This window comes from Hetaerina americana, unplaced genomic scaffold (genome assembly GCF_022747635.1).
Source record: "Hetaerina americana unplaced genomic scaffold, ioHetAmer1.1.p SCAF_12, whole genome shotgun sequence".
NCBI classification, from domain to species: domain Eukaryota; kingdom Metazoa; phylum Arthropoda; class Insecta; order Odonata; family Calopterygidae; genus Hetaerina; species Hetaerina americana.
The window spans coordinates 2,743,652-2,765,573 of NW_027286292.1; the positions used below are offsets into that span (position 1 = coordinate 2,743,652).

Sequence of the window (21,922 nt, forward strand, 5' to 3'; positions counted from 1 at the left end):
TTTCAGGAATATTGAGGAGTAGAAAGTCTTCACCGAAAGGTGTTGTATTTGTACATCCAAGCGACCGAGCCATCTTAAGTCGCGAACTCATTGCTATAAAATAATCTAAATGCCTTCGATAACTAATTTTCGACTGTTCACTTTAAAAAATGATCTCATATGGAAGGCTGTAGAAATATGTTGCGCCACTTCAAGGAAATATGCTTATCCTTATCCTTTAAATAGGAAAATTTCTAAATTATAATTATAAGATAATCCATCGGTTAAGGTAGAGTTTGGATGGACAAAACCACCAGATATGCCTCTCTTAGCAAAACACAACCCAACATCCTATTCTACAAGCCCCTCTTCATTTCTGTCTAATTCCTTCCTCCCTTCATCCCGTCCAACATCCCAATCCTGTTCCTTCCCTTTCCTCTTTTGCCTAACATTCTCCCCTCTATTACAGTCTCCAACATCCCACTGTCGATCAATACGCCCTTCATCCATTTTTCCTGCCTCCATAGGATTTCTCCCAACAAACTCCTCTCTTCGCCCACTATACCAAGTACTTCCTCATTTGTTTTCCTTTCAGTACACTTCATCTTTTACATCCTTCTCCACTCCCACATGTCAAAAGCCTCCGAACTACGTCTATCACCCTGCTTCAGTGACCATGTTTCCGCGCCGTGCATACCTACGTTTCATGTCTAAGTTTTTACTAGTCTTTTCTTAACATTCTTACTCAACGTACATTTCATCAACTCCCTCCTCTTTGTGAGAGCCTCTTTGCCTAGTGCAATTCTTCTAACATTCCTGCTTCTTTGACCATTTATGTCCAAAGCATTTCCGAGATACGTAAAATGTTACTTAGTTTTTTTACCTCCGAATTTAATGCTAAGCTTAATAGTACAACACCTATTATATCACCTACGTACCTATCATCCTCAAATCGAAACCGAATATTCCATTTAAATTTATCTAAGCACTCTTAATACTGGCTTGATAATAAATGCCTTACCATTGAGCTTTGTGATATCCTTCGAAATATTTGTTTTAATTTCAAATAGGTAGCTCGATTCTATTAAAACTATAGAAATTATTTCTCCCAAAAAACTCTTGGGGTTCCTCGACCAACCTGTACCCCTGGGCCACTTGCGTTGCACTGCCTGTAGGGTGTGATGTAGAATTGGCGAGTTGAATTTACGTAGGTACACGTTTAATGTACCATACATTAGTCTGGAAAAATATAAGTCACGGGAAAATGAAAATCCGAGGCCATGTAGATGCAATTCGTACACCTTTTTCAATCTTTTTGCTTGGTGAGTAGGCTAAGACTAATTATCGAAGTCTAGTAAAAATATCTCAAAAGAACTAGATTTAAGACCGGGATCCCTCTTTGAAGTTATCCTTTCCCTTGTTTTCTTATATTATATTTCAGCAAAAAATTGAAAAGAGAAATTCCCAAAAATGGAGGTGAAGGAATGAATTGTTTCTTTTTACCTTTTTAAAAGTTTTATTTTAAGTTTTTATTCAGATTAAGAGGACTACATTTTGAAAGGGTCGCATGCTGAGTTATTCTCTAAATAGCAATGAGTTTGCCAAAGGTCAGCTTTCATAAAAGGCAGCTTTAACGAGCGGAACGATTCTTTTCGATGGTTGAGGGCTCGTTTAATACAAGATCCGGAAAAACTTCCGAACCCACCACCACCGAAACAACTGCTCTAGTTTTTGCCCTAATATTTAATATTAAGCTTAGCTTTTCTCTTTCTGAAAAATTGCTTAACCTTTGTTTTATTTGTATTGATTCTCATCCCATATCTATCGCACTGAATTTCCAATTCACTCAGCAATACTTACAAACCCTTAACTGACTGGCAAACTAGAGAGCTTGGTCATTAGTTAACAAGAATTCCATGGTTTTCGGCTCAACTTGATGGAACTTCATGATGAAAAGTTGATAATTCCTTGTATATAATAACTTTGTAAGTTCTACCGATTTTATTTTAAAAACGACTGGTTTAGTGGAATAGTCGACATCAAAAGGTACAATACACAGGACTTTTTGACATTTATATTCGCATGGATGTGGTGGGAGGGGTTTTGGGTGGATGAGAGGTGTGGTGTGGAGGGGGGGTGGGAGAACTTGGGAGGAAGGAGGGTAGTGACCAACCAAGAAAGGGGAGGAGTGGGAGAGGGTATACGTGACCTGTGGATAATGGTAATTACCTTTTTTGACGGATCGCGAGGTATTTTTGTGGACGTAGATGTAACCTGCGGTATCACAAACGCAAATATAACCCAAAGTGATAGCTTCTGCTAGCGAAGTTAGGGCCTTGTTAATTTTCAGTGTCAAGGGATGGGGTTTCGTTTTACCAGACCACATACAAACGTCTATAAATTGAACAAATTGTAGGAAGGAAAACAAAATTTCCAAGGCTTTGTCAAGCGCCGTGTTATATTTCAAAGTAACAGGAGAAATGTGACACCACCATAATTTACGGCAGCTACTATCAAATGTGGTACGTGTATTGTGAAAATAAATGTTTTCTTTTCCTCATCCTCCCGATAGTCTAGGAGTAGCCCGGTGTGATTCTTAGCTATTCCATTACGTATGTAAACGACTTCATTGAGAGCAATTTCCACCATCAAAAGCAGCAACAAAGACTACTTTTTTGCACTTGGAAGGTCTCATGGCTAACAATATTGCTTCAACATAGCATGGCGATTAGGAAAAAATACGGGACAACTGCACTGCGTCTAATGAGGTATATTTTGAGCTGCAACATAATTTAGACGATGACATAAGTTTAAAAAAAAATAAAACTATGATTTTTCTTTACTGATCAATAATTGTGCAATTGGAACTCCTCAGGAAAAATTTGAAATCTTTGCAAAATAATTTCGATCGGAATTTGAGTTAATTTGGTTGCCAGCTGAGGATTTTGTTCTTAATAGAAAGGATAAAATTCAACATTAATTTTAAAATATATTCCATGAAGCAAAAATGATAAATTCTGCTGGAAATGGCCACTGCGCAAACGAAATGCAGCAGTATTTAGCTGTTTGAGCACTATCAATGGAAAAAGTAGGATGGATTTGGTAAGCTGGAAATACAGGCAGCTTATTCGCAGCAAATGCCATGACTATAAGGATATGATAAATTAGAACTTTTATATTGAGCTTAACCTTATACGGCAGCGAGGTATAATCGATAGGAGGTCTTGGAAGAAATAAATCAGAAGAAAATATGAAAATGTGCTCCAAGCATAATGAATATAAAGTTTTAATATATCTTGTAATTATTGAAAAATTACTTCAAAGTCGGAGGAGAGAGAACTCTGGCCAATGCCCGGCCTCTTATGGCCCGTATCGTAGAACTGGAGAGAATTGTGCTGGAGCTTCTGTCAATTATTGACGGCGGAGTAACCACCTCTAAGGGAGGTGGTGCTTTGGGTGGGAAGCCTAAACTTTACCGCGACAAGGGTGCGGCACGGCTGTGCTTCCTCTACTAAGGAAGTTACGAGCCTCTCGTACCTCTACCTAGTATTGCACCTCTCCGTAGAACTGATGAATGGAGGGTGACCTCTATTGGGGGAAGGAGGAGTCACGCTGCGACGTGGCAATTGCCGTAAATATCTCCAATAGGTTCCAGTTGATGTCAGAAAATGACGCTAATATTCCTGCAGCTCCAATCCCCACCTCAAGGGCACCGCCGAAGTTTATCCGTCAGCGTGAGGGAAGGGAGGGAATAGTCGCATTAGGGAGCTCAAACGTCCAGCGGACAATCCAACGTGGTGGAGATGTTAAATTCTTGTCGTCGAGGTGTATGCCAGGCGGTGAATGCGGCGATCAGGGATACGGGTTGCTCCAAGCTACGGATTGTAGCTCAGGTGGGGACAAACGACGCCTCGGAACGTGGATCTGAAGAGATCCCGCGACCCTGTAAGGAGTTGCACTCGGAGGTGAAGCGGCTCGAGACGGAGTTGAAGGTCCAGTAAAATTAACAGTTTGTAGCATCGTGGCGCGTAATGACTTGAAGGAAGGCTTGTTAGAAGCCGTATAGAGGGTTTAGGTGAAAGACTGGGGGATTTTGTTGAGTAAATCGTGGATCGTTGATTTGAGGCCTGTCCTCTCATCGTGTTGGATGCCCCTCATTCGTTCTGGGGTTCATTATACCGCCGAGATATTGCAGTTGGTGGCGCAGATGATTCATGAACGCGTTTTTAGTGTCTAGCATAGTTGGTAGGATAGGATTGATGTTATATATTCGGCAAATAAATGAGAACCACCAATTTTGTCACTTCAGGTCAGTTCTTGACTCTCAAATCCCAGAAATAATAAAACAAGGAAATACTATGGAAAATAAGATCCCTTACTCACGCAGAAACAATGAAATGAATGCCTGAAAAATGATAAAGAAAGATATGAGAGGGAATATGAAACTGTTGCCACTGTTAGCGATGAATCTTCGCCAAATACAAGTTTGTAGCTTTGTGAGCATCCTGAAAACATTCAAACAAAAAGTGATTGGCCAAATAAAATTATAACCTGAATGACCTTATTATTGATAAAAATTATAAATTTGAACATATATCCAGATATAATAGTTGGTACGGAGAGCTAGTTCACGGATGATATACCAAGCAGTTAGGTTTATCCAAACGGTTTCACGATTTACAGGAAGGATAGGCATAATAGGCTTGATGGAGAGGTATTCACTGCTGCAAATTTACACCTCCGTTGCTAACCTTATGAATGCTACGGAAATGACATAGAAAGCGTTTGGTGCAACATTAAGGACTACATCGACAGAAGCCTACTCGTTTGCTCAAATTATAGGCCCCCAGATGCCAATATAGATGTTTTACAAAAGTTCGACGACCAAATATCCACACCCGGCAACGAACCTAGCAACAGTATAATTACTATCGCTGATTATATAACTCTACCATCAACTGACTGGTACTTTTACTACGTTGAAAAATAATGGAGAATTATGTGAAGAACTCTTCCATATGTTGCAGTGGGGAGACACGGCAGCAGGGACGTGGCGCCTATCCACTCACCCCCTCCTCTAACTTTCTGGCCCCTCCTGCTGCGGTATTTAAGTATGATTAGATCCCTTGAAGTGGGTGAAAAATATCCCTTGAAGGGCGATCTTTTGAAGACTTAAAGGGGGTCATAAGCGTGGCAGCATCGATGCTCGGAGAATCCAATCCTAACCGCACTTTTGCTGAGTCTGCAACCCCGCCAGACTTGATCTCCCCGGACATCCACCGCGTAGCTATTTCGTCGGTCTAGCCCCATTGCCATGTAAGTTGTCGATAAACTAAGTGTAGAGCTATGCACTGTCTTTCCTTCTCCCTTAATGTCACAATGATACATGTATTCGTAAAACACTCTGTAGAAAAAAATTGTTTAATCACCAAAAAGGGGTCGCAGAACACTTGATATCTTTGCGACCTTTACGCCCGAGATATCAAAAACATTGAAATAATGGACAGCATCAGATGCGATAAAGCTATTTTGTAGATATAAAAACTAAATTCGTGAAAGTACAAAAATAAAAGCGTTAACTATAATAATTCCACATGGTAAAATGTAACGGACTTCGAAAATATATAAAAAACGAACAACCAGAATTTAAGATAAAAACACAGACGACGGATTCAGAGAGTACTTAGAAGTGTTTCTTGGATATTATACGTGAATAAATAAAGACCTATATTCCTTTCAAGCTTAAATGCGACACCAAGGAACCTACTATATATGGTTCAAAGGAGAAGTCAGAGCGGCAGTGAGAGAGCTAGGAAGGCTGTATTTAGATTTTAAAGAGAGTTTAAAAAGTAATGACGTAGTTTTTATGAATTCATCCAAACATAAACCAAAGCATTGCCCATGGTATAACAAAAGCCATCACGTGCAATGCCCTACAAATCCTCATAACCAAAATGATATGCGAGTATCTTGAGGAAAATCCAAAGTCATTTTGATCTTACGTTTGCGAAACACAGGGTTACCGTCCAGGTCTGTATTGTTTGAAGGTGGAAAACGGGGAAATTATTAAAAACAGCGGTAGAAAGGCAAATATTTAAAAACAGTTTATCAAGAGTGCCTACAGTAAAATTACAAACGCATCAAACGAGCTTCCACAACCACCCAGGGAACACATGAGTGACATAATGCTCAGAATGGAATCTCATCATCAGCTCCATAGTATCAAAACCAACACAGCACCAGGTACGGAAGAAATACCTGATATAATATTGAGGGAATTATCTGAACTATATTGACCCGTTTTTACAAGGTAAGTCGATAGAAGAAAACTCAGTACCTCGCGACCGAAAGCTAAATGACATAACTACCATTAATTGAGGCGGAGATAAAGAGAAACGAATTACTGGTCCATATCATTAAATCGACTTCATGTAAATATGTAAATATGCCATTTTAGTAACATTATGAGATTTCTCGATATTCGACAAGAAGAGGTTATTTCGGAAAGATATTAAGTCGGGGATCGAGATGGTGCGGGGGCTAGCGTACTGGCTTCCCACCCAGAGGGCCCGGGTTCAAATCCCGGCGGTGTTGAATATTTTTCAGAGGTATCTCGATCCCTGCTTGAGGTGCTTTGTGGAGGGCACTTTGAGTGAGTACGCCGTCCGTCGGATGGGACGTTAAGCCGCGGACCCCTTGGCGCCTTTCGTAAAGAGTAGGCTAATGCCGACGCCGGGTTTCTCTCCACCCTTCATCCTTTCCTATCCATCCCCTATGGCGCAAATGACCTCAGCTGTCGGTCGCCTCCCCTCAAAACTACTACCACTAGATATTAAGTCACAAACAGCACGGATTTAGAAAGACCAGGTCTTGCAAATCCAATTGTGTCTTCTTATTCAAAGTATCCCTAGAACGGAAGGAATCAAATTACAAGTCAATTCCGCAATTTTGGATTTCATGAAAACCTTCGCTTAAGTCCCATGCTATAAACTTTTACACAAACTTAAACGCGGTAGTATCAATGAGAAAGTACTAAATATGATCAAAGACTTGTTGTCATACCGCAAACAAATAGTAGTCATTGGTGGATTGTGCTCAACGGAGGTGGATGTAACTTCGGGCGTTCTCCGGGAAAGTGTAATAAAGCCTATTTAAGAATAAAATATACATTTATGACGAAGGCTCACGCATTAGTAGCATCCTTAGATTATTTGCAGATGACACGGTGGTATACAGGAAAATAGGGAGTGTAGCTGATTTCTGGCTGCCCTCTGGAGAATTAGACACAATATCCCATTGAAGCAAGGAATGGGGATTAGTACTCAACACTGGAAAATGGGCAGACTTGGAATTCTGGAGGAAAAGAAGTGATAAGCAAGACATACTTATGAAACAGAAGGTTCATTGAGCTATACGAGGTCTTTTAAAAAATTCGGAAACTTTTTGAACAGTCCTCGTAAAGCTTAAGAAATACTTCTTCACTACAGGTATTAATATGATTCATTAAAACCTCCTCCCTAACCTCCACACCTTCCGATCACTCTACTTCCCTTCATCTGCCCCTCCAATTGCTCCCTCCCCCCTAAATTCGGGCATCTTTAATCACCTCAAACTCCCTAATATCTGGTTGCCCAAATCTCTCGACACTCGGGCCGTGTGTTGAGAGCTCTCACTCTCACCCCTCTCTCCCTTTTATCCCTCCCTCTTCTTCTCTTTTCCTTTACGGGCCCCCTTCACCCCACCCGGAGAGGATCCACAAGCAGGAATCTCATCTTTTTGACTGACGTATCATGATCGCTCAAACGTTGAGGGAGCCACTACATGAGTCTCCTTTTAATAGTCCCCTACATTCATACCATTTTCTCAGCGTTTTTAGTTGCATCTTGACAATTATTACTCAAAAACAACTTAAGCACAAAAGAAGTATAAGTAAAAATATTGGAAGAGTAGGGGTAGGTTGACCATAAAAATATACATTCACATAACTGCGGGAGGTGCCGAGACAGTAAGTTTTATCGGGGTCTCATGCACTAAAATGCATTGAAATGCATCAATTTTAAAATGTATAAACGTTAGACTCGACATGAATTGGAACATGGCCATGGCCTCGATGGCCAGTCGAAAGTTTTAGACAGTTAAGCTACCGATGCGTCCTGTTTTTATCCAAAATTTGAAGGGATTTAAAGAAACAAGAAGTTCTGTCGAAATAGCGTACATTCGTGCAATGCCACAGGTATTCGTAGTCGCGCGTCGCATTCCACGGCGTTGAAGCCGGCGAGAGAATCACAGAGGTTTAGCAAAATTCAAAGAACTGCCGGAGATGCCGTGACAGTAGCTGTTAACGGAGTCATCCGCTAATACTATATGTATTAAAATACAGAACTTTCAAAGTGAAAATCCCGGTCGAATCCTGGTCAAGGTGAATGATTTTGACTCTTTGAAATTGCTTAAGTTGATTTTTTTGGCAACACCAACAATTACCGTTAACTTAGGTCCAGAATCCCGCTGTCAAATGGCATACCGTTATCCTTCTGGTTGCTCTATTTTACACGTATCTAGTGATTTTTCTAAATGATTTAAGAGAAAGCAAAGAGTTAAGGTGAACCGTGCAAATATATTTCAATTGAAAATTAATGCGAAAATATACATTTGTTTTCATTTCCATCTAGAGTATAAATAACTCGCACCAAAATTACGGTACAAACATTTTGGAGTTGATAAATCTTCCACATTTGATAATAGAGCATCAAGTATAGGAAAAATAGGAGTCGTGATATTATAGTTGCATGGAGAAAGGTCGGATTTTATAGAGCCTCCCAGAGATTTAATACTGGGGAAGTATTATTATCCACATGGTATTCCAAAGTGAGCAGTTATTTGGCTCGCGTAAGTGACTTCTCAGTATTATGAACGGTATTATCCCTCATCACAAGGATGCCCTTATTCAAAAATATATTTCATGGATTCCAAATATTAGTTACGATTCTGTTTTGACAGCTTCATTTGAGAAACAAGGCCGTCTATCTTTAGTGAACCCGAAATACATGCATGATAATGTTGTGAAATAGAATCCCCACGCAATTTCTCACACAATGCATTCCCAATCCTTTGCCATTCCACCAAAACCACATCCTCCGCATGATTATTGTTTGTAAACAAAGCAGTCACATTCCTTTGGAAGTGGGCTAAAGGCCCTATCACTCGCACGTCCCGGCCGTGTTCCAAACGCCCCGTAGACTCGTATCTCGGAAAGTGAGCGGAGGCAACGCGCCGTGGTCTCGTAAACCCCTCCACCCATGGGAGTCCAGGACCCCTCCCACGTTGTTTGGTACCCCGCCCGGAACCCACACTCCAACCTCCTCTCCCTCTTTGAAACTGAAACCCAGACGACTTTGTGTGCGTGGATGGAGGAGGAGGCTTTGATGGGTGCGTCACAAGTCAGCAGTGTGATTCATGCATGGGAGGAAGAAGTTTTGGGAGGTGGTGTGTGGATCCGACGATCGATAAGGGGAGTGGGGCTTCCCAACTTCGGGAGTGGGCTGGATCGGGAGAGGGGGGCGTGCGGTGGAGTGGGGATTAGCACGGGTAGTGGGGATGGGGTAAGGTTAGGGTGGGGGACATTTCCCCTCTTAGGGAGACACAAATTTGAGGGCCGAAAGGCGTGGTGGGAGGAGATGACTTTCCACGAGAAACGCTTCCCATTCCTCTTCGCTGAAGCGATCCCAACCGGGCGAGGGCGATGACTCTGTCCTCACCAAAAATAAAACCGTTATCCGCCAAATTTTCCCCGCGTTCATTCTTGGTCAGAGATACTTACGCATGAGGTCTCTTGGGCAAATAGCTCTCTCTCTACCTATCATGTGATTTTTATGCTCTAAATCCATACGCCTTGGTTCAAACTTTTCTAACAACTGAAATATCGTTATCCGAGTACAAATTTAACATTTATTTAGACCAACGATACCCCTCCACGATGGGAAGTATTACATATGGGAAAAAAACAAGCATTGACCAAGTCCAAAATATATAGGATCAAAGAAATGCCACGGCCTTCGGTCACACTCATCCCATGAGAATCCTGAACGACGTCAAATGGTGATGCGGAAGGATCATTTGACCTCTTTTTGTGGGTATGAGTCTCCTTCGGGGTATATCAATCAACAGGAAAACTATGGATATCAGGATTATATATTGATACTAATGAGGTGGAACTTGGATATTAAGTGCGGTGCAAATGACATATAAATTTCCATCCCGTCAGTAAACATTATTTAATGAACTCTTTTGAAAACTTTTAATTTTAAATCGTCATAACTTCATAGCTTTTAAAATATCGAAGAATTTGAGTATCAAGAATCTGTGATCTGTGATCATTATGGAATTTAAGTACATGGACTTAGGACACTTATGAATGAGTTGTATGTTAACTCAAACAGTTATGTATGAGTTTTTCTCTTCAGATTAAAAACAAACGTGCGATAATATTTCACAGGTACCGTCCTTAAAGTCTCGTATCTTGTCTTGTTGAAATATAACCTTGAAAGAATATATCCCACTTTCCTTCACAACGACATTTTTTCTCATGGTTTATTCGCTTAACCAAATATGCGCTAGCATTTGAATATGTTACAGCAATTGAAAGTTTTAGGTGACGATATTTCCAAACTTTCATCGAGGTAAAAATATAATTTTCTAATGTGTAGTTAGAAAGGAAGGTAATCATATCCTTGTGTATTCCTCTTATAAAACGGTTAAAATTTAAACGGTTATTATTTGATTATATCACATGTGAATTGATCTGAACTAATGAAATACCATGGTATGTCAGTACTAGTACTCTATTTTTTTAGTGTAATGTGATTCGTGGGATGTGTATGTGCCTAAATCATTGACTTACTTATGCATAATTAGAATTTTCACTTCCATAATTGATGGAATTGAGGAGATTCCTTGGGTCACTAAGCGAGTTGATCCTCGTTGCTGCTGTTACTTTCAAAGTCAATACATTTATTAAACACTCCTCCGCAGTAATAGGAAGTACAGCCACGTCTGAAATTGATGCAAAGTGGGTAAACTCACTGATAGTGTTATGCTAAATTGCGTATTAAAAGTAAAAAAATGAGAGAAAGCAATTCCATTGACTAGATAAAGCACTGGATTTCACCTCAAAATTTGGATTTGGACAGCGAAAATGAACACAGTGAATGATAAAAAAAATTTCCCCCACATCGGTTCCTAAGCATCTTCTCATGCTCGGAATGCCAAATTTACCGCTGCGCACTCCGTGGTGGGGATGGTTTCAGGTGTGTGTGTGTGTGTGTGGAGTGCGGGTGTGAGTTGGGGTGAGGGGAGGTAGGGGAGTCCTCCCAAAAAACTTATGTCCGACTCTTGCTGAACTACGATCACTAAGCCTTTGATTCATTGATTCCTCTCTCCCGCAGGGCATCAAGCATTTCATCCGTTTCACTTCGGACACCGTCCCTTCCAATTCGGAAGCCCGCTGGATCCACAACGTATCCCGGACCCTCTCGTGGCCTCCCTACCTTTCAAACTGTCGGGTAAGTGTGCCCAGGGGCGGATGACAAGTGGTTGGGGGCGAAGTAATCGGAGGGAGGGGGGTGAGCATGCCGGGGAAGGGGGTTGGGGCGTAGCCGCGCCCACCATATTGATGACGGCCCTCGAATTTTGGAGAATGGGGAAATGGAGAAAGTGGCGGAATTGAATATTGGGATTGATTGGAGCTAAGCCATGTTAAAAAGTAATTGAGAGAAGAGAAGTGGTAATAAATACCATAGGGTCTATTTGTCACCATGTGCCATTGTCAATCTTTCGTAGTGCTGATTAGAAATATGTTGTTAACATGTTTTAAATATAGATGTAAAACCTCAACACACTGGTCTGGATACTACATTACTTGGACTTTTATTTTATAAAATTACTCTTTCATTTCAGACAAGGATGCTATTTTAAATGCACATGCATAACCTTTAATATTATTTATAAATAAATTTATTAAATTTTAATGATATCCTGTCAAAATATTTGCATTTTTACTAACATAAATCATTAATAGGATTCAAATAACACTGATGCGATGTTCCCATTTATTGTAGTTATGCACATTTATGAAGGCTAAGTAAAAAAGCTTCTCATAAGTTAATAATAAGATTTTATTAAAAAATCTCCGTTTGAAAATTTTAGATTTAACTGTGATTTTTCGAAACTTCTCAAGTCATTAGGATACTAGTCAAACTGTGAGTGTGATGCAAATTATCAGAAAGCTATCTATTTAAATAAAGGGGATCAGAAGCAAAAATATAAAGGAGACATTTATGCGATTCTTCAAGTATTCAACCAAAGGTAAGTTTATGCAGGCTACTTTCTGCAAAATATCTTTCAAGGAAATATAAATATTTCCAACATTTGTCGACAAAATATTTTCACCTAATTTTTTCACTTCTACGTTTTATGCCCCGTAGCTCCTTATTTCTTTCCCAGCAAAAAAATATAATTCATTGATAACAAAACATAGAATAGCAATAATAAGCATATATATTTTAGTTTCTAGTTGTAGTACTTACTCAGTAAGACAATTGTTGAGGACAAAAAGCATACAAATTCTTCTAGATAACCAAATGGAATTTATAGACTGTTCTATTTATCAAGGTTTGCTCAAGTCGCACCGCTTTCATGCCTTCGATTTTAGCTGTGACACTTGGCTTTCACTTTGAATCTTCCGCGAAAAGTAATTTTGCACTTCGGTTAATTCATATTAAAATTAAATACCGGGAAACACAGTAGCGAGTCAAACAATATATTTTGTGTTAATTTCATGTAATTCACACGGTCACTTAATCAGCACGATTCAGCAATATTTAAAAGAAAGTTTTTGTTTGACGGTAGGAAGAAATGAAAAAAACTAAACATAAAGAAGAGTTTTCTTCCTCTCTTTGAGAAAGATAGCTGTGCCAACAAAACATCTGAAACTAGAACTGTAAGTATCCCTTTACTTTGTATTTCTACGTTTAACATACCATCGCCACGCTTGCAACTCACCGACTTTACGTGAGTAGTCTGTAAAGTTTTTCGGCCATTAAAAATGAAGGAGTTATTTTTTCTTCAAACTTTGTTTCAACATAGTCCCATTTGAAGTCGACATATGTTGTCCAGTAGTGCTCTAACTTTTTTATACTTCCAAGTTGCATTTTACGCCTTCCTGAGTATAATAGGTGCATATTTTCTCTTGTGAACATTTTCGGTAAAAAATGTATGTATATAAACCCACACACACATATATATGTATATATATAAATAAATAAATAAATAAATAAATATATATATATATATATATATATATATATATACACGGCATTTAAATGAAACAGAGGGGCAATTTTGAAATAAAGGTGCTGTAAACTGACTGTTATGAACTATTGGGAAGAGTTCACGAATTTCATGTTAGATTTTGTGTGTTCCAGAGAAGAAAGTGGTGATTAGGTTAGGGAATTTTTGGTGGTTTAATGTGGGAAGAGGAGTGTTTTGGGTTGAAGGTTTGAGAATTTTATTTTTCAATAGTTCGTATCCTTTATGGCATTGCATGGCTAAATTAAAATCAGCAAATTCTGTGGCCATACCCGTAATTCTCAAGCAGTAAATAACATTTGACGGAATCTTGGGATGAATTTTTTGAACTTAATTAGTAGTTTCAACTAGAAAAAATTGATACAATTTTAAATTATTTTTGCCTCAAGGCTTAATCAAGGAGTGTCCCTAAAAAAACCTGACGAGCTAACCAGATTTTTCAAATGGACCATTCTTCCATCTTCTAACACATGTATCAAGGTTTCGAAGCCCTGATGACACTTGAAATGGTTATTTTCAGCCATATATGATTGATGAATATGGCGTAAACAGTTTAAATTGATCTCAGAGACCGTCTTGAGCGTCCGAAGGGGTAAATTAATTCCAGTAAATAGCTTTTCCGTGCAAACTTACGAAAATTCTAAATAGATGATTGGTCCGTAAAAAGGTAGAGATGATATATTTTAGGATTATTCATAACATTATTGTGATTCCCTTAATTTCATGGTTGGGTTCCTTATATCAAATTAATTTGTGATCAAACATTTTGAGAAACAATTCAAGCAATTATTAAATTATTTACGGATTTTTGTAGCTACATTTTAAGTGGTATAAATAAATGTTTGAGATTCCAATGAAAAATATGGGAGTTTTTAGGAAAAAATTTTAATTTATGGCATATTTTTCAATGACATGCATTGATTACGTGATTGGCTTTCCCAAATCAATTCCTAGCTTGGAGGATGGGGTTTTTTAGTCGGACATATGAAATTAAGTATCTCTTTAATCCAAACAAATAGCTTATTGCTTATTCTGAAACAAAATTGGTATCTTAAGTTTGATATTTATGCTTTTTGACCGGGGATAATGTTAACTGATATTATAATAGCTTAAAAATAATGTTATCAAGAGCGAAATGCCCCCGTCTAAAACAATGTTCAAAAGACCAGTTCAGCCAAACCGTTCGACGTTAAAATAAGAATCTGTTTGGAGATTACGAAACAAATAGAAGTCATCCCCAATTTTCAAAATGCAACAGTTTTTTCCAAGCCAACTGCCCACCCACTCCGTGACAACAAATCATCTTCGGGCAAACAACTCTCATTCCTGCCCAAACTCCATGACGTGCCCACTTCAACTAGCTCTGATCTGAACTTACTTGCTCCTTTTGACATTTACGTCTTACCTACCAAGTCTGCATTGTTTGCCTGAATTTGGCATTTAATAATATTAGTTTCATGTGAGGGTATCTATGTAATGATTGTATAAAAGGTATCAGTAAAAATGATTCCCTGACGTGTGTGTGCAGTCCTGAGTTCAGACCGTCGGTTGAGTGTGCGCAAGATCGCAGATCGTATTGGCATTGATAAGATGATATTGCACACCATTATTACTAAAAATATGGCGATGTGAAAGACCTGTGCTAAACTTGTCCCGAGGGTCTTCACGGTCGACCAAGGGCAGAGTCGAGTATCTGTTTGCTAAGACCTTCTACAACGCGGCGCGACGACTCTCCAACCCCTTTACAGTACCGACCAGGCACCAGCAGACTATTTCCTATTCCCAAAAGTGAAATCCCTCCTTAAAGGACGTCACCATGGAATCATAAGTTCTGTCAAAGAAACCGGCACGCGAAGCCTTAAGGACCTTCCAGAATCCGCCCTCCAAGGAGCCTACGAGTCGTAGAAAAGCCGCTGGAAAAAGTATGTCGACGCTCAAGGTATGTACTTCGAAGAATTTTAAGGTATTTTAGCAATGCCTGAAATAAATCTAATTTTCCAACTCATTTCCTGCTACTTTTTATACCAACCTTGTACATGGGGTCTTACTGCTGCTCAATGCATTCGACTTTTAAATCTCAAAAGGAATTTCCCTTTGGATTGGCCCCCTGGGGAAGAAAGTAGGGATCGTCAGGATATCCATACTAAAACATATTGCATTACTGGAATGGACTACCGGCGATATTTAAATCACTTTAATTACCATCCCATGCATTTCTTAATGCTACAAATGAGGAGGGGGCATTCATTTTTAATCAAAAATGCTTTCCTGCCATTATTACCTCTGACAATTGGCATTTGTGGTAGGGAGTGCCATAGCCATAACAACCGCCCCATCGTAACCTCCACAGATCATGGTTCGCCCTTTACTCTTCCCGCTTCATATAAACCCTCTATATTTGAAATTGATAAGGAGAAGTCCACAGGGCCAGTCTTCACTAGCCACCGCCGTGGTGGCCCGCGGTTCTCTCTTCACTTTCTTCATTCACCTCTACAAATATACTACCCTCCCTTCTCTCCCATCTCCTCCTCCATACGTAGTACTTGAACCGTTATTCCCACCCAAGAACCAATTTCTCTCTAACTATTAAAGCAATTTTATTTCATACTGAGTTCTAATTTTCAAGCTAAATTAATTGTTGGAGTCACTAATGGTGTTTGAGGTTTCCCTATAAATACATTTTCAAAGGGTTTCACTTGCTCCTGTAATCTAGCGGCAAATCGCCGTGAACGAGGTAAAGGATGTCATGCAATCATTTTCCGCCAGATAACACTTATTTTTCAAATTGGTGACAGTGCGGACCCCAATAAACCAGACCCAACTCCATTATTTCAATTTGTTGCCAAATTTTGGAAAAAAATTATTGTCATTTCCATAATGAGGTATCCTAAAAGTATTACAATTTTAAGTAGCGATCAGCACGGATCCAGAAGAAAACCCGCAAATGCGAGACTCAATTACGACTATTTACTCATGAATTAATTTTATCGGATGAGAGTGGATTGCATTTTTTGGATTTTCAAAAGACATTTGCCAAGGTTCATTATGGTAAACTAATTCATTACTTAAAGCACGCCGGCATTAATAGAGCGGAATAAATTGGGTTGAAGACTTTCCATAAGTGCGGGAACAGAGGACGTCGCTAGTTCTTCCAGCTTACGAGTGACCTCGGGTGTTCCTCAGGGAAGTGTTATCCGGCGTAATTCAGTTTGGAAATGAAATTGCTTTAATAGTTAGGGGGAGATTAGTTCTTGGGTTGGATTAGCGGTTCAAATTTCATAGAGATTTCTACTGTCCTAACGCACGTTTTAACATTCTCACCAAACTTACCCCAATCTTCCTTTCTACGTTTAACTTTCCATTCCTATTCTTTCAATTCAGATTAGCTTCCCCATTATTCGGTTACTTACGATATACATATATATCTACATATTTCTACCTGTTATAACCGCATCCTTTTCATAAAACGTTCAATCACTTTCAATATGAGAATAAATATTGTAAATGCCTCCTAAGAAATGGTGATGTACATGAATAGTAATGTGGAAAAGAATATTTTCGGAAACACCAAGTATGCGGGAGAAGATGGGACGGTAAATTTGTAGAGGCGAATACAAAAAGTGAGGTGGGAACCGCGGCGGCGGTCAGTGCTAATATAAACATATATACACACACGCTCAAATTGTGAAAGAATTTTTAGGTGTTATTTTAACCCCAATTCCAGTGCCATATGGAGAGTAATTCCAGTGGAATAGGTATGCCGTCCGTCGGACGGGGCCTTTTAAATTGAGGAGCCCTTGGCGTCATTAATTAAGAAGAGGCTATTGCCACCACCAGATTTCTATCCACCCTTCCCCCACTTCCTAGAAACCATAGCTCTGCCAAATTTCCTATATAGACCTAATGGCACCTCAATTTTTGGCCTCCTCCACTCATAACTACTGCTACTATTATTCTTCATGTTCCGTGATTTGAAGGTGTCTTAGAATTGATTTTAAGCTTAAACCATCCAATGATATACTGCGTACATGAATTCCAAGTACTGTTGGAGAGGTATATAAACAGGAAGGAGTTTTAAGTTATTATTTTTACTGTGGAGAATTGCGTGAAAATTCTTTCAACCATAATTCATGAGTAAATGTTAATCCTACTTCTAATTATTTTGGTATCTACTTGTATTCATTAAATTTGATATATTTATTCGGCTGACGAATTCATTCAGCTGGTTGGAATTAACTGATTTAAAATCAGGGCCAAATACATCACCTATTAAGGTTGATCAGCTTCTGCGTGGTACACGCTGTTTAATAACTAATGATAACATAGAGATATTGGAAGTGGATGAGTAGCATCAAAAGTAAAGATTTCAGGAGTAAGACATTTTTTGCGTGTTTTCAATGTTTAAGAGGAACTGATACACGAAATTTCGATATTTTACATCTTCCATTCATTTGATGGTGGCTAAACTTTTCACTACCAGACACTTATTGGAAGCTGCATGTACGCATAAAACAGAAAGGAATAACGCACTATTACAAAGAATCGTTAATGATACAAGGTAAATACTGTGATATGGCATCGGTTACGAAGATATGAGTGCATTAGGGCATAGACTGTATCTAATGTGTTTGAAAGCCGCCTTTCCCCTCATTGTGATATGGATTCACTTGACTTCTAATTGTTTTTGGATTGACACCCTACGTGTGATACATGATATGCATCACACTTTCATTGCTAATAGGTATCCGCACATAAGTCGTATTTCAGTTGGTTGCGCAGGATTTTCGCACCCCCTTCCTGTGTGTGTGTTTTACTGCAGTGGATTGTTTCGTGAAGGATATCAGTTCACAATCCTTACCGTTTTCCCACAAATGTATCTATATATTTTCGCACTTCTCAATATTTTCTTCCCCCAGTATAGCAATTATTTTATTTATATGATTACTGTTATTATTTTTTGCACATATTTTATTTCGTATTTTCGTATAATCACCCTAAACTTTCTACATTATTGTGGTAATGACTGTTGACGTGCTTACGCATGTATACGGGGAGGGGTTAGGTGGAAGGAGGCACTATCAAGCCAAAATTACCCCAATAAAGATATTTTATCATTATTATTATTATTACTTCTCTGGATAAACGTTTGAACAGCTTTTTATCTCAATTACTCAAGGAAAATTCATTTGTAAAATCTTCCTTATCAGATGCTATATCCTTTCTAATCCAATTACGTCGTCAACCGTGTTCCTAAACACTCGTCGTTCACGTGCTCCGACAGAAAAGCACGCTCTCGGTTGGGGTTGCTACGGTGAAGAGTTCCTTTGACAGCTCGTGAGCAGGCAAGCCCTCGCACTAAAAAAACACTCCGAGAGTGGTCACCACCGTGCCCCCCCATTCTCCGAGGAGCAGCACCCCTCTGTTCACCTCTAAAAGGAGCGAACATTTTAGAGAGAGAGAAGTTATGTTTGAGGTGACTTGGCGCGGTGTGTGAGGGTGGAGAGCTTGGGTAGGCCGGTGACTGATGCGTGAGGCGGATAATTGGGGTGACGGGCGGGGAGGTAAGGGTGGGACGATCAGTGTAGGGGTGTAGCCTGGCAACGAGTCTTAGTGGAAACCGTCAAGGTGAGGCGGATGGGCGGCCGAGAGACGCTCGCTAGTGAGAGAAGAGTGGGCACGGGGCGGGAGATGCCGGCCACGATCATTGCACCAGGAGCGCCTCGAGGCCGTTAGTACATCTTTACCCCGCAACTGGACACGTTGCATAGATCATAGATGATTCACCATTAATTTATGAAGTAACCTTGAAAAAAAGCAGTCTATGAAGAAAAGGATTTACTATATATATTCTAATGCAAGAGTCGCAATCGTTAATACGTATTGCATGGCAAAAATAGGGCAGGTGTAACAGTTAACGTATTTTGGAAATCTATTGGATAATGATGCATAGTAATAGGAACAAAAGAAGGAGTGCGATAAGCTTTCTTAAGAAGAGGGGTTTGATGACTGGGACGCTGGATGAGGATGTTAAGAAAATTTCAAATAAAAACTTGGATAAGGAGCGTGATTTTGTAAGGTACCGAAACATGGCCGATGATGCAAGAGATAGCCATTAATTGGAGGGCATTGAAATATTGGTAGGGACAATGATGGAATAGGGGAAATGAATGGCAAGCTTGGGATTGCGACAGGAGGGCCCGCAACTGGTCTTGTCGACTTGAAGATGCTTCGCAAGCTAAACGGGTATTTAAAAGAAGCGGAATGACAATTTGAGAATAAAAGTGATGTGGAATGACTGTAATGAATAATTGGGAAGACTGTCTCTTCCTCTAGATACATCTTTGATCTTAAATTATAGTTCTTATGTGTTGATTTTAAAATGATATTTTACCCTTATAATATATTGAGAAACTTTCATACTGAAAGTATTATTATAGAAAATCGTATACCCCATATTCTTCATATATTATGAAGTTTTCATTAATGAATGCAAGTTTTGTATGGATCCTAGGTTTAAACGTGTCACCAAATGTGACCGGAAAACAAAATCGAGGCAAATACATTGAGTGATCCTCTTTCTCTAGGTATTCATAGCCATAACTGTAACGGAAATATGATGTAGCAGATATTAGTTAACTGTTATATTTGCACGGCTCTAAGCACATGACTACTTTTTTACCTCAGCCAAAGAGCTTTTCTCATATTCAGGGCTTCTTGTATTTAGGTACTTCAACAGATCTATCTACTTATTCTTCCATAGTCGTTGTATTCCGTGTTATATTTAATTATTCCTTAAATAATTCCTATATTTTCTATTAATATTAATCCATAAATAATCCAGTTTATTATTTTATCCATCCATTCGATTATTATCCCCAATTAACATATTGCTCAGGGACATTATTTCTTGATACACCCTATTGTAAGTATAAACCTTACAGGATTAGGCTTCACTTCATGGAAGTTTTAAATTAAATTTTAATTCCGTGAAAAACTATCTTCACTTTCTCATTTTCACAAGGGCTTTCGCAAGTATATTATTTTATTGGTAGAGAATTTAGATTAAAATTTATCAGTGCTCTTATTTCAATAGAGTCAAGACTGAAAAAGGAGATTAGTTCATTTCTATGATTTATGAGTTGATGCTTTAATGCGAGTGAATAATCTATTAGCTATATTTCCCAAGAATATTGTCAACATTGTGTAGTTTGCACATGCCTTTGGTTCCTTCTCTCTCCACTGAAACCGTTTGCGTCTCACATTCCAATGCATAAGGTCACCTTGTTCTACAGATATTAATTATAAGTTAATGCTTATACTCTTAACCCACGTTATTGACTCTCTTTCATCAACAGCTTTGATGCTCGAATATGGCACAGGTTTGCAGATGATTTCCACACGAATTATTAATTCTTTTCCCGACACTCGTGTTACGGCTGCAGGTTATTTATAGTATCACAGCGTTATTGAAGGAGTCTCTTTCCTCCCCACGAATCAACATCTACACCACCAAACATCTCGGCTCCAATTCATAATGAACATTTACTCAGCAAGCGGATCCCTATCATTACTGATCGAACATTACTATTTACTTACCTAATTTATCATCTTAATTTCTGCATAAGATGTAGATATTGTACACTATTTACTTTTAAACTGAACGTGGAGCCAATCTAATTCTTCATGTTTTCTAAATTTAATTTTACCTATACCGCCCAACAATTCAAATAATTGTTCGAAGTTGGGTAAGGGTTGTAGCCCAGTTACTTTTAATACCCGTAAAGTCTACATTTGCTCGTTTAGTGGCCACTGTCTAAGATCTCCTTGTTACTTAGACGTGTTGATGGACATTCGCCATTTAGTATTCACGAATTTAACCTGAATGTCAGTCAGTCGCTCAAGAAGTGTTTGTTATGAAACTGATAAAGACTTACGAAGGAGGGACAATCTCCCTGTCATTTTTGTTTCGTGGTTGCTTGGCATCCTCCATTGGTGATATTTACGAGGGTAAAAGCTCTCGGAATGAACTCGAAATTTACACCTCAGTGAAACTTTTTATTTTTCAATGTAGTCTCCCAGTACAATAATGCACTTGGTCTAGCGATGTTCCATAATCTTGATCAGATCTCAAAAATTAGATTCCTTTATGCCTGCAAAATACCCGTATCCTTCCATATAATCACAAATCATGTTTCCTGGAGAGAAATATATTCAGTTAAATAAAATTTGCGCAGGTTAAAAATATTGATAAAATACAATTCTATGTTTTATTACAAAATATATTTATATCCACTTATTTAACGCTAGAGTAGACAAATTCAAATTTGGTCTTTTAAATTGGGTTGTAAAAGTACTCATTAAATATTCTCGTCACAAACAGCTGCAACTATTTTCCTAATATATTGTAATCAAAAGCATTGGAAACTCTTAATTGTTAAAATGCATAAGTAACTTTAGTTAGAAAATTATTCCTGGAATGAAATTCAGCTGAACAATAGAAATAAGATGAAAAACATTGTATAATTCAACTAAAAATTACCTCATAACTTAGTAGAGTTTGAAATGTAATGAAATAATTGAC

General features: G+C 38.8%; 1 protein-coding gene across 1 annotated transcript in view; it reads left to right on the top strand.

Annotated features, from left to right (window-relative positions):
- The window catches only part of LOC139685788 (runt-related transcription factor 3-like), a 134,343-nt gene that overhangs the window by 64,004 nt on the left and 48,417 nt on the right, over nt 1-21,922 (top strand). Inside the window, exon 3 of the mRNA XM_071582906.1 lies at nt 11,421-11,537. Within this exon, the coding sequence (XP_071439007.1) occupies nt 11,421-11,537 (117 nt within the window). The remainder of the gene's footprint in view (nt 1-11,420; nt 11,538-21,922) is intronic.